Raw genomic sequence first — 18,801 nt, 5'->3', positions numbered from 1 at the left:
TGTGTGTAGGAGAGTGAAGGAGAAGATAAACCAACGTGCACCTGACATGTTTTATAATATGGAAAGCTATTTGTATATATTATTTTATGTTACAATGTTGCCTTTTCATGAAATACTTAAGAAATTCATTACATTTAGCTGAGGTCTTTATCCAAAGCGACTTACAATGAATGCAATAAACCCTAAATATTCAAGAAGAAACAAGCAAGTCCATTGTAAGTGCTGGTGCATAAGTGAAACCCCTAAATACTAGAATATATATATATTTTTAAAATATATTTTTATAATGTGTATAAGGTACAAGAGAAACAGGTGGGTTTTCAGTTTGCACAGGTGGGTTTTTTAATTCAACAGTCCCTATTCACAATCTTGAGTCAACTTTGAACTTATATGAGTAAAAAGAGTACTTTGTCATATTATAATATGAAACAATGTTTAGTCTCACCTGGGCCCTAACCACATATGCAGGTATCTGTCTCTCTCTTCTTACAGCTGGCATCCAACCTGCGTTTTGCAGGACTTTGAGAACCTTCATAGCACACACGCCACACATGCAATGCACTCCTTTCATTGCTGACATATGCACATTGTTGTTTTTGTGTGGACCTTAGTTTAATAGGTAATTCCCTTTTTGAAGTAGATTTGTCATTTAAAGGTGGGGTAGGTCATTTTGGAGAAACCAGCTCGAGTACGCTAGAATTTGAAAATACACAGCTGGAAAAAATCTGCCACTTCCTTACATAGCCTCTCCTCCAACACACACGAACGCGCACATGACCAATGAGGGCACGAGATAAGTTTGTGCACATGATTGGTCGTGCTTTTTACAGCGCTACGGCTTCTACAGATGAATTTTTTTAATGGATTTTTTGTCAAAACACTTAAGATATTCATTGCTATCGGGATGTTAAGAGCATTCCATGGAATATAACAAAAAGTGTATCTCGAGCCGGTTTCTCAAACTTACCAAACACACATGTGAAATGTGAGGATGTGCTACTTTTTCTTAATATCATTGTAAATTGAAATTATATTCAAAGTACTTCCTATAATAATATTTGGCTTCAAAAATCCCTTTCATACCGTAGTCAAACTAATTCATTTAGATGGAAAAGAGCAGCAGAGAAAATAAGTAATATTTGTTGCAGTACCAGCAATCACACACATTTCTTGTTTGTGTACCACCTTTCTGGAGGAGAAGTCATGTCTCCCACCCACGCGGCAAAAACTCTTTCAATCGTCCTAAGGGAATTTTAAATGATAATTCATCACAGCAAATATGTTGAGGAATAATAGGCCTGGGCCCCTGCCCTGTAAGTCCTCTTCTTCAGAGGAACCCTCTCTGAAGGAGTGACTTTCGCCTTGTGGAGTCACAGCCTTGTTTCAAAGAGCAGAAAACATCCTTAGCCGGCACACAAGGGAAATATTTAGACTTAAAGGCTAGAGCATAACCCTGACACAGAGGCCCTGTCTCTATAAGATGCATCCAGTCCTTTTAAATCACAAGTCAGGATAATACTGAAACCCTTTTATTGATATCTTTTTCAAAATTGAGCTCTTTAATAGAATAGAACTTGAAAAGGAAATAATAGGATTTCCACATGAATGGATGTTTGATGTGGTGTTATTGTTAGTGTTGTCATGATGCAACATTTCATATAAAAGACTTGGGTTTCAAATCTGACTTTTCTTCATCAGAGGCAAGATACTATTCAACATGGCTGCTAGAAGCCTACTATAGCCTACTTTTGTGTTTCTTTTTGGTCATGAGACTATTAGTCTCAGCGTGCTTTCACTGTCAAACTACACACACACACACACACACACACACACACACACACACACACACACACACACACACACACACACACACACACACACACACACACACACACACACACACACACACACACACTGTAATTACTGCGGAAGCCAAGTGCCTTGTTCCCGCCCCCTGGGCCACTCGGCAGGGCGTTGCTAAGCAACGAGGTCTGGTCTGAAAAGGGGTTGTTGCATGTGTGATTGTATGGTGGTGATGGGAGGATGGTCTATGGACTGTTATAGATAACTGTATGCCACACAAGAAAGCCCATCTCTAATATTCAGCGTTATAATACCAGGGATGTATTCACAGCTGCATTCATCTTAAAAAAAGTCACATTTAACTTGTAGGGATCATACTGAAAAAGTACTGGGATGGGTCTACACATTTAAGACATGAAGGATCCTCAAATAATGAAATATTCATTTATGTTATTACAATGTGGAGAAAGTGAAAGTGGCTGTTAAACTTGTTTTCCAGTTGCCTCCACTAGATGGCGCCATATACCAGATGGGGTTTCACACAGTAGTTATTGTTGTCATAAGATATATAGAGATATAACTTTTTGATACCCAGACGGACATTTGGATGTTACAGTTGCATACATACATAAATGGTTTACATAAACAAAGATAAATTAACAGAATCAATAAAACATGTTCAATAAAAAAATACATTCACCTTCCTTAGATGTAGTATTCAGAGCTTTTATTCAGTAAAGAATAGACGTTTTGCAATATATGATTGTTACAAGTAAAAGTCCTACTATGGGCAACATAATTAACCTAGATGTTCAAAGTAAAAGTACTCATTTGTGTCCTTTTTATTGTTTTTATTTCATGCATTAGGGTTTACTCTTTAAAGATGGGAACTCTCCATGTTGGCAGGTTTGTATCTCTTACATGCAAACTCCATCTGAGAGAAGAGCTCAATGTCTTCAATTTGAACATTAGAGTCAAGTTTAATCTTGTTATGTTAAATGGACTGAAACTAAACTGCACATGTATATGGACTTCCGATGCATATATTTTTGCATTTTGTAAAATCTTGACATGAAGATTGATCAAAGCTATTCCATCAGTTTTTATTTTTTGAGTCGTTGTTGGCCAAAATCTGAAAAAGGGTTCATCCTTTAATATACAGACATCAACACTGTAATTCACTCATACTTCTACCCCTCTGAGGGACGGAGCATCATTTCAAACACCTCTGATGGATTTGATTTGCATGTTGGAGGTGATTGCATTTTCCAACTAATTCAAGATGTCCCATAAGTATGATAAACTATAATGTCTTCATGCAAAGGAATGCAAAGTTAAATGGTGCACCAATGCATAAGCATGTTGGCATGTGTGAGTCAGTGAACAGTTATGATTGTTTGCATGAAATCCCCCAGCTTTGTGCAATCGTATGCGTAGGTGTGCATTTGTCACACAGGCCTCGGCGTCAGGATGTCTCCCTTTCCTAAAGGTTAGGTTGTAAAGAGAGAGATTTATGACTTCTACCGTGAGTTCTGGCAGATGCCTCCGTTGTTCATACCTTGTGTGTGTGTGTGTATTTGAGAGGACGTGTTGACAAGTGATAACAGACATGTTTGACACAACTTTCCTCTAACAAGCTACAAGGTGTTATTAGATGAGATAGATAAACTGGATAGTCATTCTGTACTCATCCTTTAGTGCCAGTAAATGTGCATGACAACAGATTATGTCACTGCTTTCCTTTGGCTCCCCACTGAAGCATATATATATGCATACACAATTTGGGATTATTGGGAAACTATAGCTCAACAGATCTAGTTCCTCTTCTATGCTTGAAATATGAGCGCAGTAACCTGAGAAGATGTATTGCGTAAAAGTTCGTTTTTTAATTCTGGAAACATGACGCATCACTTTACACTGTACTGGAAGCTTTGGGAAAGTTGGCAGAGTTGCACTATGATGACAGCTGACTGATTGATGCTTCCTGTATGCTGTCTGGATCAAGTGGAAAACAACCGGTGAGTCTCAGTGGGCCTGGTGCCAGTTCAGGGTGTGGGTGGGACACATGTCTAACCACCTTTGTTTGGGCGAATCTTTCTGTGGCTGGATGTTTTACCATAAGCACACTAGCCATATGATTTCACAGAAGTTATCAGTTGTTCACGTTTTTAAAAGCCAGCTGAAGAGATATAGTGTTTTTCCCAATCCCTTTTCGACTTGTGAGGACATTTTATTTCCAATGCACGTTGCTATCTGACCTCATATATGAAAATGTGTTGTGTATTTGGTTTGAATAAGTAAAAAACATTACAGGGAATCTCCTTCAGACTGATGGGAAAGTATGTCTCTGTTGGTCGTTCAATGTGTGTTTGTCTGTGTGCCTGTAACCGTCTTTGACACATGGCAATACTCAAAAGAAAAGAAAATATTCACATTTTTACCTCCAATACATTCTAAAATCAATATCAAGCACATGTTGAATATCATAAATGACTGTTTGTGTTTAGAGTAGCTTGCGCAACATAATAAATAGGAACAAAATGACCACTTAAAGTAAAATGCAGGTTGCTGCAGGTCTCCCTTGAAAAAGAGATCTATGATCTCAATGGAACCAATCTGGTTAAATAAAGGTTTGAAATTAAATGAAAATGAACATTACGCTTTATAAAAAAGCTCTTTCAACACAGATTCTTTAAGCATGTTCTCAATAAAAGTTGTTTACCAACAACACAAGAAATGTAAACAGCTTGTATGGTGGAAAAGAAGAAGTGTTCAGGTAATTAAAACAATCGTTACAGTATGAACTTATATGACATCTAAATATAAAGCATGTTTTGTGACATAATTTGCTGGTTGTCACACCCTCCATTATTTTATTCCTCTGCTGGAAAGGTTACAACACTCTGAAGGCGATGGTGGGAGTGTTTGCGTGCCTGTCTGTATGTGTGTGTGTGTGTGTGTGTGTGTGTGTGTGTGTGTGCGCGCGCGCGTGTGTGTGCGCGTGTGTGAGCGTGTGTGTGCGCGTGTCTGTGCGTTTGTGTTGTTGTGTGATGCACATTTGACAGATGCTATCCGATCCCAAAACATTTATCAAATACGGTCTAATTGTCCGGAATAAAATAAATGTGTGCTGGTCAAGATTTGTGTGTGTGAACTCAAAAGTGTTTCTGAAGGAATTCTTTGGCAATTACCCAGAACACCAGAGTGCAGGGCAGAATGTTAACCGCGGTTGTCATAGTAGCCAACTGAGAAATAGCCAATCAGTGACCAGATTGCAACTCATCGCAGAAGCTGAGCATCAACTCGGAGATCAAATAAATCTCTTAAAGACCTCCATGGAGAAAAACGTTTTTCACCCATTTTGATCGGGTCAAAGAAATCTTGTTACAATGATCCCATTTAGGTCAGAATGGATGCACCAATGACAATCTGTAGGCATGTGCTTTTGGTCTTACTTTGTGAAATGTTATGAATTATTTTATTCGGATAAGAAGCTTCTTTTAGGCCTCTAACTTTAATGTCCGTGGAGAAATCGTCAATGAGTAGATCAGGGCTCTTTATGGGGCAGATAGTTCTAATTTGCACACATAGTGAGTAATTCATTTTAAACTACGGTATTTCAGTTCTTTAGCGATTGCTGAATTTGAATAACCTTATCAATAATTATGCGGTCACAGTTCCAAAACAGCCTTTCGTGGAATAAAAAAATAAAGAAACGTTGAATTTGTAAATGGAAAGCAAGACAAAGTATAGTATGATGTAACTTGTATGATAGATGGGAATTATAATTGGTAAAATCACAGGGTTTAAGCTCAATCTTTTCCATTTCTGCATTTTAATGAAATATTAGTTTCACACAGTGCATTTATTGAGAAAACAACAGCCAACATCATGTGAAGTTATATCTGTGTTTTTGCCTTTTGAACTCAACCCTTGCTAAATATCTTTGGCTTATAAACTCTCATTCCCAACATTTGGGTTTATAAAGGTTAAACGCTACCCTGTGAAAAGAGAAAAGGTACCACATAGTTAAAGCAAAATGTGCTGTTCAAATTTCAAATGTATTCATATCTTTTTCCCTTGAACCTACAATGCCTTGGCAGATTAATCGCTAATAAAACAATACCAGTTAGTTGTATCCCGACCATCTATACCTTAATGAGTTCTTAACCTGTTCTGGTACAAATATGAAGCTTGGAATCAGCTTCTTGTGAATTATGGATTAACAACAGATTGTGTCGTTGAATGATTTACGCAGGTAACTTACATGTTGAATGGCTACTTTTCACTAGTGAACGTTCAAACATGAATCAAGAGACTTCAAACACTAACAAAGTGTTCAATGCTCTTTCTACAGCTTTGTTCCAACTACAATGACGAGGCCGACGTAATTACAATTCCGGAGATTCAGAAGACGCCTTTAAAGACAGTCTCTGAATGACCAGAATGTGCAGAATGTGAATGTTGGCGACATCTTCAGGTATGTACTATATGCATTCATCTGTGCCGCTGTGTGCATGTGCTTATGCATTTTGCACATCTGCGTTTTAATGCAGCAGGTCAGGCACCTACCCTCTCATCAAGACATATATGCAGAGATTACACTGGAGACACTACCTGTGCACCAAGAGAGGGGAAAAGTCAAGCTGTGGTCAGCCTCTAGAGGCATTTGACCTCAGTGGTTTAAAGGTCATCGCAAAAACTCCTGAGGACAGGAGATGCTTTAAGATGCAACATCATTATGAGAGAGAGATAGGAGTAAAACCTTGAACTGTGACTGAACTCTGAGTGGAAGCATGACCCCAGATATATCACAAGTTTAGCTGAAGTTTTAAATAAAGTTTAAAATGTAGATTGATTGGTTTCTGCAGTTTGCAAACAAGGTATTTTTTACACTTTGAAAATATTCAAATGTGAGGTTGCAAAAACACATTTCAATCAATCAGCAGTTTAAGGTAAGAATAACAAGATTTCTAGTGATTTCTTTGACACTTCAGGACATTAAAACATTAGCTCTTTGTTGGTCAGGCGGGGGTTACTAAGAAGGGCTTTGTAAAGGAAATGTGCTCAGTTGTTTCACCGTTATAGCATCACTTCCCAAATGCAGCTGAACTCAAAGACGCAGAATTAAGCTGTATTGAAAGACTATTAAAGAGGACGAGACCCATGCTGTGCTTTCAGACAGTGAGCAAGCATGTGTTTAAACAGTCCCTTTGAAGCCAAATGTGAAATGATTAAGTCCGCTTAGAAGTCTGTGTAGCTCTTCGGTGTGTGTGTATGTGTGTGCGTGCATTGGCTTCTTTGAAGATGCTACTCTGGTACGAGTTCAGGAAGACCTTTACAGCAGTGCTAAGTGGAGGGTGCAGCACGCCATAAAGATCCAAGATAAGTGTGTGTAAATGTGTGTGTAGTTGAGTGCAGGACCTGACTTGACTTGCGGGCCCGGTAGAGCTGACGCCAACCCCTTGTTTCTGACTGTCTGTGTATGTCCTGAATGACAGCCCAGAGGCAGTGCATGTGTGTGCGGTTAGGTGGGAAAATAAACGTTTCATGTTTGACGGGAACCATCAATAAAACAGCAACCATGAAATCACCTCAAAAACCACCTGAACCTGGTCCCAGAGAGTGTGAGGAATGTGTGTGAGAGGAAAAGCAAGGGAGAAACCAAGAAAGAGGAAGTGTATTGACCTGCATTATCTTCTCTAATGTGTATAACGTCTCTAATCACATTACCCCGATTGATGTCCAGATAAAGTAGAATTAGTCTGTGGGGATGGTGAAAAAAAAGCAGTGTTCGATTGAAGCTCCCTTTATACTGAGCCAAATCTGGGGTGGTGTTTTGCTTCTCTTTGTGGAATAAATTAACAATTTGTTGCATGGCAATTAGCATGAAAAAGCAAGCAGCTTTTTTCCAGTCAATTTAACATCAAGCAATTTCTCAGTGCTTTTCTTAACCCCCTCTCTTCCCCTGCTCCCTCAGCCCCCGAATTTTATGGCAGGCATTGTGGCGAGGTGAAGCGCAATGAGTGGGAGGAGCACTAGTTAACCAGGAACATAGCATCAATTGTGCGTGTGTGTGTGTGTGTGTGTGTGTGTGTGTGTGTGTGTGTGTGTGTGTGTGTGTGTGTGTGTGTGTGTGTGTGTGTGTGTGTGTGTGTCCGCATGCATATGGATGTGCATGGCTGGGTGTTATTGCATGGGTTTGTGCTGAAAAGTGCTTTGTTCCAGATAGAATAAGTCATGGTAACCTTATTCACACACAACACATTAAAAAGTAAGTACACATAGCTTAGTGAAGGCTTTGTATTCTGCAGGACATTTAAATGCAGCAGTTAAATGTAACTAAGTATGTTTCGTTTACTGCACTTAAGAAACAATTTATCATTTTTGCTGCTCTTTATACTCCTACTCCATTACAATCTTTCAGGAAAATATAGCACTTTTTACTCCAGATATAGCTATGTTTAATTTATTTTAATATTTTTCTGATAATAGTTTGGCACTTCTCCTTGACTTAAGTAAAAAATTTTAATCAGGTTATTAGTTATACAGGAGTATTTCTATGAACCTACATGAAGAAGAATAAAACAAAAGTGTTAAAGGGTTTTTGCAGATGCCTTAGAAATGTCTAAATGGCATGAACAAAAGTCTTAAAAATGCTAACACATAACGATTTTATATTTAATAATGTTTTCCTATTTTGCATTTTAAAATCTAAGATTAATAAGGAAAAAATAAATTGATAATTTACCAAATTCCTCTCGCAATAACATGCCACAAATTAGTTTAAACCCATTCTAAGTTTCATTTAAGTCTTATAAAAGTCTTAAGCTGTAAGAACTGTGTATTCACAGGTTAATTCATTTGACATTTAAAATATTTGCTTGTGATAAGAAACTGAAGTGTTAAAGCAACAGAAGTACAAGAACAGAAGCGTATCTAATTAAAAAAAAAGCGGTTTAATTATGAGTTTAAATGTATGTTGGGAAAGTATTTGGAATAGTTCAAGTGGACGCTGTGGAGGTAACTGCATGTGGTCTAAAAGAAGCTGAGATGTAGTTTCTGCATGCAAACATCCATAGCAATTGATCTGTTTGTAGATGTGAAAGAGTTTAAGAGGGCAACAGGGATTTTTTGGGCTCTCTGCTTACTTTATTGGACGTTTTTTGAGACATCTTCAACGCTCATTTGGAATTCTTGGAAATCGGATGTTTAAATCCACACAGTTCGCTGTCAAGGTTGGTTATCCAAAAGAGAAGGGACCCCCAAAAAATGTCTTTTGGTGGGGTTGGGGGAGTCTACTCAATCACTACTAGCCTCAGACAGACAGATGGACTGCTGGCCAATGAGACACATGAGACACATAAGCACACACACACACACACACACACACACACACACACACACACACACACACACACACACACACACACACACACACACACACACACACACACACACACACACACACACACCTCAACGATGACCTAGACCCCCCACGCTGAGGTAGCAGTGATCTGATGCATCAAGTCCATCCATCAAGACTGAAAGTGAAAAATGACGCCTGGAAGTGTATGATTATGCTCCTGGGCTTCTACGCATCAATCAACACACACACACGCACGCACGCACACACACACACACACACACACACACACACACACACACACACACACACACACACACACACACACACACACACACACACACACACATTCGACCACACATTAAACACAGAGAAGTCGCAGAAGTTGAAAAATGAACAAGAGTAAATTAATCTCCTTGTCTGTGGATTGTGTGTGTGTGTGTGTGTGTGTGTGTGTGTGTGTGTGTGTGTGTGTGTGTGTGTGTGTGTGTGTGTGTGTGTGTGTGTGTGTGTGTGAGTGTGTGAAAGAGGGATGAACAGTGATATTGTTGAAGAGAACAGAGATCATGGTCAGAGCAGGATTTAATCAAGGAGAGAGAGAGTGTGTGTGTGTGTGTGTGTGTGTGTGTGTGTGTGTGTGTGTGTGTGTGTGTATGTGCTCTTAACTGGTTGATGCTGAGAAACATCACCAGCTACAGACGAGGGAAGAACAATCTTACACAAGCTTTAAAAGAGATTAGAGAAATCAAAACATGTGTGACATGTGAGAAATCCAACTTTCTGTTGTTATGACTTCATCCCCCGCTCACTTGCTCACTCCTCATCCTCTTCTTTTCTTCCTCTCATCACCCTCCCTGGTGTGTTTAAGACAGCACCATTGGAGGGTATGTAATTCAGAAACGGTGATTTGTGTGTGTGTGTGTGTGTGTGTGTGTGTGTTGTGCCTCAGTTTGTGTGTCAGTGCCAGCTGTGGCAAATAGACCATAATAACAGACTTTAAATGCCACATCCGCTCCTACTTATCATGTTAACCCCTATATTAGTCACCCCATTATATACAGAAAGTGCTGCTGGTTCCTGTGTTCGTCTTTGTTACCGAAGAGAGGACAAATCCTATGTTGTATGTTAAAAGATAAGGCCTTTTTCAGAGTGAAACATTGAACCGAAAAATATTAATTTTGAAAAAAGAGAACCAATCATTATCTTATCTTAAACCATATCTTATTACCAATCTGTGTACAATTTGAGATTTTTGGATGTACTTGTCTCCATTCATTTCTGTCTCTTAATTAGCAGGAACTCACTTGAGTCGTGACACACTCCATATTGGTTTCAAGTGTGTTGCATGATCATTTCATTCACATTGATTTGTGGTGCTCAAATACAGAACAAATATTTAATACAACTTGACAAAAATAATATTTTAATATTTGAATGCAATTTCAAATTATACTGAATACATTGAAACAGCGCCTGTGTGGAATGGTGAAAAAATACATTTTGATTCCTAAAACAAAGCAACATTTATTTTGATTGCGATGTAACATGGATGTGATTTGCAGTAAATGACAAAAAGTGTTTTCAAGGGTTTTTTGCTTTTCCTACAGATGTTGTTAAAATATTTTGGCTGTGACGATCAGAGCAAATGGCCAACTGACTGATGGTAACAACACCAAGACAGCAGGTAAGAGAAGAAAGCAAGGTGAGTAGAAGGAGGAAGAGAGAGATGGATGTGTGATTAGAATCGGTCATCACAATGACAGAAGGTGAGAAATACAGACGGACTTCAGCAATAGGGCTCTCATATTTTCATGTCAAAAGAAAATGACCAGATAAATATATAGCTCTCAACTAAAATAAGATCATGTCTCATTCACTACCTTGCACAAATTCTTAGATGGGATAAAGTACAGAACTTTATTCTGAACCAAGCCTTGATTTGATCACTTATTCCACAAGCATCTATTCCATGAACAAAAGCAGAATATTCCTAATTTCAGTGGCAGCATCTTTGTCAAATAAAAATAGTAGATAACACACTGTCTAAGAGGAAGCTACAGTGAGTCAACAGGGCTCAGCGCGAGTGGATAAAAGCTATTGATCTGCAATCAACACGCTCCGTTTGAAACGTCTAAAGGTAAAGCCTCCTCACAAATGTCAACGGCATTTGAAGGAATCAATGAAGACTCCTCCTTCAGACGCATCTCATTAATGCGTTGGCGCGCAGAAAGGCTGCTCGCCATAAATCAGTCACTTTATTGTCAGTAGTTAACAGAGACAAGACCAAAGTTGATAGAGGAGCAGAGAAACTCATAACGCAAGCAGCTTCGGCAAAGACACCACTTTATAGCACGAGTGTCTGTGGTGTGTGTGTGTGTGTGTGTGTGTGTGTGTGTGTGTGTGTGTGTGTGTGTGTGTGTGTGTGTGTGTGTGTGTGTGTGTAGGGGGTGTGGGGGCTTTTCATCCACTCCAGTTACTAATCACAGTCTCATTCTCTCTCCCCCTGCATAATTCTCCCCCTCGCCTTTATAAATCTTTCCTCCCTCTCCACCTCTTCCTCTCTTTCTGAGGGCAGAGACAGCAGATGTGTTGGCAGCCTAAATGACCTCTGTGATGTATGACTTAACAAACCCTAGGCATCCATCAACCCTAGTGTGTGTGTGTGTGTAACAAAGAGAGAGAGAGATGCTCATAAAGTACAATTTTAATTCACCTTCAGCCCAAACTTGTGCCTTACAAACACCCCGTAGAGGCCTCTCTTCTCCTCACCCAGAAATCCATCCCGTTTCCCCTCTCATTTCATGAATGAGTGTGTGTATGTAGATGTGCTGTATACATGAATGTGAATGAAGCGCCTCAACAGAGTGATTACATTGGCCAGGATTCCCTCAGTCTGCTGCATAGATAGACTGATGATAGACGCCCTTCCTGAACCCTGCATGTATGTGTGTGCAGTAAACCTTACATGACGTGAGACCATAGCAAAAGTTTGAGAGAGTTAGTCAAAGAAAGTGAGTTTGCATGAGGGAAAAGAGGGGGTTTCGGTGCTTATTGATCTTTTATTGTCACTCCAGTGGGGATATTGTAAATTGCTTATGTGAAAGATTTCATCACAGCAACCAGAACACGTTTCCCCAGCTCTGCTGCCACGGTCGTCCATCAGCCCCGCGCTGACAGACGACGGACGTGCCCTCTCCACGCAGTAATTACAGGAAGCCAGGCAGGAGCTGCTCCAGGCACATCCTGGCACACCGCTCACCTGGATGACTTTTTCCTCTCTCAATTTGTTATAGGGTTTGAGTTTAAAGGGTATAAAAAGACAAAATCAGGTCAATCTGTCAGAGATAGCCATGTATGGTTTCAGGTACTTTTTATACTCAGGACATATCTTATTTTATGAGTTTAAAGTAGGTTTCCACAATTAAAATATAGGAAAATGTAACACTTAAGTTTGATAAATATATTAATAAACTACTTTTAATTTAGTTTATTATTCATAATATTGTCTTCAGGGAAATTGTTGTCATGAACTTTAGAATCAGAATTCCTTTGTTGTTCCCCACAGCTGGGAAATGTACAACCCTGCTATTTAAAAAAACAAACAATCCAACACAATGGAAACATATATTTAAACAATAGAAAACCTTAGCATAATTTATTTATTTGTGTCTTTGTGTAAAGATTCATGACATGATTTGAGTTTTTTTTGTTTTACTTTTGTCACTGTCGCAACTTGTGACTAACTGAATTCCAGTAAATACTTTATGTAATACTTTACTTTAATCTGGAGCCTATTTGTTTAATCTTTCTTTTACACAATTTGATTGGCTAACCTTCTGGTTGTAATGAATATTTTGGGTGTCATGTTTAGCAGCTTGTCTTTTGACTCTCTGATTCTCCTGCTAATTGTCTCAGCAGGGCAGCTGACCAAGATGGCCGCCCTGGCCCCTGGACTACTGTGACTCTACTCTGCCAACAAAAGAGAAGTTGAGGAAAACACCAAGGAGAAACAAAATACTTCACCCATCCCTCTCCCCAAGAGGTGCCAGATCTTTATTTCACTCTTTTCACTCTTCTTTTTCTGTCTCAGTGCCCACAAAGTGATTGGAAAGCACACGACAATCTTTTTTTGTTGACGTTCGATGGCGCGTGATAATGTGGTCATTATCATCGCTAAAGGAACAGGTTGGGGCTCAGACAGGGTTTCATTGGGGGCCTTTATGGCACGCACGCACGCACACACACACACACACACACACACACACACACACACACACACACACACACACACACACCAACCCACACTCTCAGTGTGGGAAAATAATGCATTTAAAAGAGGGACAGCTGTTTGGGTGGCTCGTGAGGATGGCAAGATGGCCTACTGTAAACTCCACCTGTGCACACGGCCATGCCTCAGGCTGTGGGGGAAAGCGCGGGCAGCGTGGGAGCCTGTGATTTTGTCCGGTCCACATGGGAGGTGTGTATTAGTGTGCCGGGCTCCCCAAAATGACACCCACATAGATTACTAACAGGCACTCCCAGAATTGAGCTTAAAGTAAACGTAATCTTCTTTTAACTTCTATACAAATATAACCTTTGACTGTTTATTACCCATTGCTGTATGTTCCTTTAGTATTATTTATACTGAAATCAATATACTAGTTTTTTTTAAATGTAACTTACAACTTTAATAACTTACAGATACTATTTAAAAAAACAACAACATAATCATTTTTTTTTCCAAATTAAAGAATAGAGATCTGTTACAGGAAGAATTCTCCAGACTAGTGAAATGTTTTGTTTTTGTATATCAGAAATCAGATGTACCTCCTTATGCCTGTTTTTGCCAAGTATTTAGAATAATCTACATGACCTACATTTGACCAATCTTTATGCATTTTGAAAAATATTTCATTTCAAGAAATAAAATCTAGGCTCTCATGGAATCACCAACATGAATATTGCGCGCCGTCAATCACTCAATTTAAACGTTGTGTGTGTGTGAGAGACTGTGTGTTGGCGGCTGAGTGGATGAGGAATGTGATTAACTTTTCCGTCTATGTGTGTCCAGCTGACTTCATTCAGGCTGGTAATAGAACAATAGAGATGAAGAAAGGGCAAGGAAGCAGTTAATACCAAACAAATGAAGAAAATGGATTAAATCCTGCTGGTTTATTAAATTTGAAATTCAAATGAAATGCTCCCTCTTTGGTTTTGCACATATATTAAGAGGCTGAGGATCATTCTAGGTTATTGCCAGAGTGTGCGTCATCATATAGGTTAAACACGAATGATTTAGGATTTCCGATCTACCTGTTTGCATTCAATTGATTAAAGTGTTCCCTCATAGTCATGCAGCTTGAGTCTGAGCTTGCATGGGCCAGTATTTAAATGCTCTATAAAACTGAGGAAAGAACAGGAAGAGGTGTTTTTGAAAGACAACATTTGTTTTGTGTTGAATGAGATGAAATTGCGGAGGCAGTGGTGGTGTCCTCCCCTCCTTGCCCCAGGGCTGAGTAGATCCGCCCCAGGGACAGGATGGGACGGACTGGGCCTGCCTCTCATTCATCAGCCTTTCCCTTTGTATGGCTCCACAACATCAGTAAAAAACAGTTTAAATAGCTAAAACAGCTTATCTATCTGAAACATTCAAAAACATTACAGTAATTACTTTTTTTTACCAAAAAAGAAAACGTTGTCTAAACTGTCCACAAGGCGCCCCTCTCAAATGTGCTGTTGCTTTTGAGATTTGTTTGTTAAATTGTGCACATCTTCACACAAAATCCTTGCATTCAAATGTTATTGAATACCACACTGACATAGATCTTTGGTGACTCCGGGCGCTTACATTTTGCCCTCTTTGCCTGGTTCACCATGGAGCTGTTTGAGCTCCAATAAATGATACAAATCTGCATCAAATAATAAAAAATAACAACCAAATAATGACACATCAGCAATTTAGCATACATGTTCAGCCATACCTGTTTGGAGGTAAGTGGTCTAGGGTGTGTTTTGTTTAAATAGCTCCAGTGAATTTATTGTCTGTAACTTCATATTTTCTCCCACTTGTTGCAATTTGGAGCGCGCCACTCGCGAGACTTCACTTTTTAAATTTACGACAACGACTTAAGAGGCCAAATATTTAGCAACAATGGGAGCTGGTTTCTGATTGGTCCTCTGGCTCTTAGAGGCACTTCAAAGCCAAGAAGACGCTACAACTACTAAAGCAGCGGAGAGGAAACACACACTCATCACAGTCAGTCAGCGCGAGCACACACACTCAGACGAAGATATCATAGACCATGGCTGCTACACTGCTCGGGGTAAGTTTAACATTTTGCCAAAACATCCTTATCCGAGAAGTCCTGAAAAATATTGATTTGATTATCCTTTAAGGGCTTTGTTCGTTATTGGAATTCAGGAGACGCAGTTAACTCCGTACATTTTATATTCAACTCCGATAAACGTTCATGTTTATATAATAGGCTTAATATTATAAAAATACTTTATTAATCAGCAGACATCAATTGTTTTCAATCGTATGTTTTCTTACCTGTTTTCACTGATCATGTCAGAGTTAGTGAACGCTGGCTCATGTCGAGCTACCAGGTAAATGCTTGTTATTGAAGTGAAATTACGAGGCACTGTAAAATACTTATTTTAGAAACCTTGCCACTGTATTGTAATACATGTAGTTGCGATAAAGTGAGGGTCTATCAATTTAGTTACTTATTCATAATATGTAAAAGTTTACCTGCCGTAATGTCTGTTGAGTTTGCTGACAATTTGGAGACGCTGCTCCATTGTCTGATGGATCTAATCCAGAGGATCACTGTTCGTAAAGCGTTCACCATGTCACATTCATTCTGGGCTTCATCTGCGATGCCCAAAAAGTTAAGCGCAGTTGTTTAATATTTTGCGCGTCTTTACGCACACCATGTTTAGCCAAGACTCTGTAGTGACCGGTCTAAATGTGTATGCGTGTTCCCCACAGGAGGAGCCCCGGCTCGGCAGTGCGCCGCTGGCAATGTTGGCCGCCACCTGCAGCAGGATCGGTGAGCCCAGCCCCTCGTGCTCCCCTGCTCTCTCCGATGGAGCCCCAGGATTCGTGAAGGGCTTTCATCCGTGGAAGAGAGGGGCGCCTGGACACAGCAGCCTCGGTGCATGCTTCACTTCCCTCGGGGTTCCCCCAACATCCAGGAGTAACGGGACCGGACTGACGGAGAACACCAGCGCATTCTCAGTGACCAACTCTGCTTTTGGGAATGATTATTCAATGTACCAAACCTGTGTGCCATCAGAAAACACTGTTACTGATCCTTCACACGTACAGAGATCCATGTATCTGGCCAAATTCCCCTCCTCGGTGGAGAGCATAACAGGGATGTATCCCAGGATGCACACACATCCCTACGAGTCATGGTTCAAACCAGTGGCAGAAGTCAGTAATGGGTCTGCTGCTTGGTGGGACATGGGAACCAGCTGGGTGGACACACAGAGCACAGCCGGGTTACCCTCTCCTCTGAGCGGCTACAGCACTGAATACAGCTCCGCTTTCGGTCCCGGGGCCTCTCAGCACCTGCACCCCGCCACACAGCACCTGTTTGACGGATTCAGGCCACCCGTCCCGACCCCCTACACTGAGTCAACGACGACAGGAACTCCCGTCGTTTCTCTGCCCGCATCTTCCCGCTCCTCCTCAAGGCGTTACTCAGGCAGAGCCACGTGCGACTGCCCGAACTGCCAAGAGGCAGAGAGCCTGGGCCAGGGCGGCACAAGCCCGCGGCGAAGGGGCCTCCACAGCTGCCATATCCCGGGTTGTGGCAAAGTTTACGGCAAGACGTCTCACCTGAAGGCTCACCTGCGCTGGCACACCGGGGAGAGGCCTTTTGTCTGCAATTGGCTGTTCTGCGGGAAACGCTTTACGCGCTCGGATGAGCTCCAGCGGCATTTGCGTACACATACCGGGGAAAAGCGCTTCGAGTGCTCCACGTGCCACAAACGGTTCATGCGCTCAGACCACCTCGCCAAGCACGTGAGGACGCACAGCGCAGATGGCTCAGAGGATGGCGCGGAACCGGGACTCGGTAAAGGCAGCAGCGACACGGACAATAGCCTCTCCGGGAGCCCAAACCAGTCTCCCGGGCTTCACGTCCCAGCCACCGAGGGACAGTCACAGTGTGCTGTGGAATAATTTACAAAACTTAGCAGGAACAAAAGCAACGCGTGGGCATTTTGATCATTGGCGGTTCTAGAGGGGTAACACTGTTGCTTGGACCCCCCTGTGGCCCCCCTCCAAAAGACTAAATCTATGATAATGCAATTTGTGAAAGTGTTACAGCCAATACTGTGCTGTAACCTGGTGCAGGAATGGGTTTTTTTCAGTAATGTAATTAAATATATTGAAACTAAGTTACTGAAACTAATTATGTTACTAAAACAAATACCAACATATATTAAGATATCAAATGAAAACAACGTTTGGCTGCATGAATAACGTATTAATTACCGCAAAATGCATTACGGGTAATGGTAAAGTAAATAACTAAACAAAAACACAAATCCTGTTATTGAAACAAAAAATAATAATTCTATTTTATGTTTCCTTGTGCTCTATGATTTCATACTGAACTAAAAAACTCCTTCAGTAACTGGCCCCATCACCGCCCCCCAGTACTTGGTCTAGAACCGCCATTGGATTTGATTACACTGTACCAGCCTGTATGGAGTGTGTTTTCTCGAACACTTAAAAAACAGAAATGGCACTTTACGATGAACTTCAGCTGTGGATAAACACTGTGTCCTTACCTCATCTTATATGTAGCCTTCTTTAATAACACATTTGTACTCTACAGTTTTGTTCTGAATTGTGTTATTTGATTACATGTTATGCAGCTAATTTATTCTACAAAAAACCTTTTTGTTTAGAATTTAACTGTTACATCATTATATGGGTTATTTTTTTGACATGATCGCGCTAAATTTTAATTTATCGAGATGTTTGTTTATAACACTAAATTGTTCTGATTTATCTCTGCCTGTAGGTGATTATACTTACTCAATAAAACAGGACATTTTGGGACATGTCATATTTTGTTTCTCTTTGAACCTTCGTGTGATTTAACTTTTGCATGTTTTTTTACATTATCCTTCACTAAGGAATATTGTTTTTTGAGTTAAAAATATTAAACAGTAAATAACTCTTATCATCCTGACTATCCTAAACCAGGAATATAAATATATAATTTAATGTAATAATCAAAATTGCAGCAATTAATAATAATTAACTGCTAGAGTTCATCACATTGTATATGTTTTGACTTAGGTGTTTGTCTGGATGTAGCCTATCACTGTTAGCACAGACATGCACACTTATATCAAGCAGACTCAAACTTAAGGTAACATTTCAGTTGCGCTCTGGTGTAAAATAAGGCCTGGAGCATGCTGCGAAACATTAATTTCCCTGATCAAAGTATTGAAATGATATTGAGTTTGCGTTGCAATGCTGATAAAAGAATGATATCTGATCGTTAATCAAACATTGTATTCTTTTACACTTCCTCTCTCTGTTGGTTCAATGTTTAAAACGACTCTCGTCTCAGTTTCCTTAGAGTGCGTCTCCACCTAGTGTT

At 40.2% G+C, this 18,801-nt stretch overlaps 1 protein-coding gene across 1 annotated transcript; it reads left to right on the top strand.

Annotated features, from left to right (window-relative positions):
- The first annotated feature begins 15,405 nt into the window (after positions 1-15,405).
- On the top strand, positions 15,406-18,243 carry LOC104957532 (transcription factor Sp8-like). Its single transcript, XM_010785175.1, has 2 exons — positions 15,406-15,492; positions 16,164-18,243. The coding sequence occupies exons 1-2, from the start codon at positions 15,472-15,474 to the stop codon at positions 17,361-17,363; spliced, it is 1,221 nt and encodes a 406-aa protein (XP_010783477.1). The 5' UTR covers positions 15,406-15,471; the 3' UTR covers positions 17,364-18,243.
- The last annotated feature ends 558 nt before the right edge of the window (positions 18,244-18,801 follow it).

This window comes from Notothenia coriiceps, unplaced genomic scaffold (genome assembly GCF_000735185.1).
Source record: "Notothenia coriiceps isolate Sejong01 unplaced genomic scaffold, NC01 NC01_scaffold00027273, whole genome shotgun sequence".
NCBI classification, from domain to species: domain Eukaryota; kingdom Metazoa; phylum Chordata; class Actinopteri; order Perciformes; family Nototheniidae; genus Notothenia; species Notothenia coriiceps.
This window is presented reverse-complemented; position numbering and strand designations above follow the sequence as displayed.

Coding starts and splice junctions, on each gene's coding strand:
- LOC104957532 (XM_010785175.1), top strand. CDS start 15,472: ATGGCTGCTACACTGCTCGGG. Junction 15,493..16,163: donor TGGCTGCTACACTGCTCGGG/GTAAGTTTAACA, acceptor TGTTCCCCACAG/GAGGAGCCCCGGCTCGGCAG.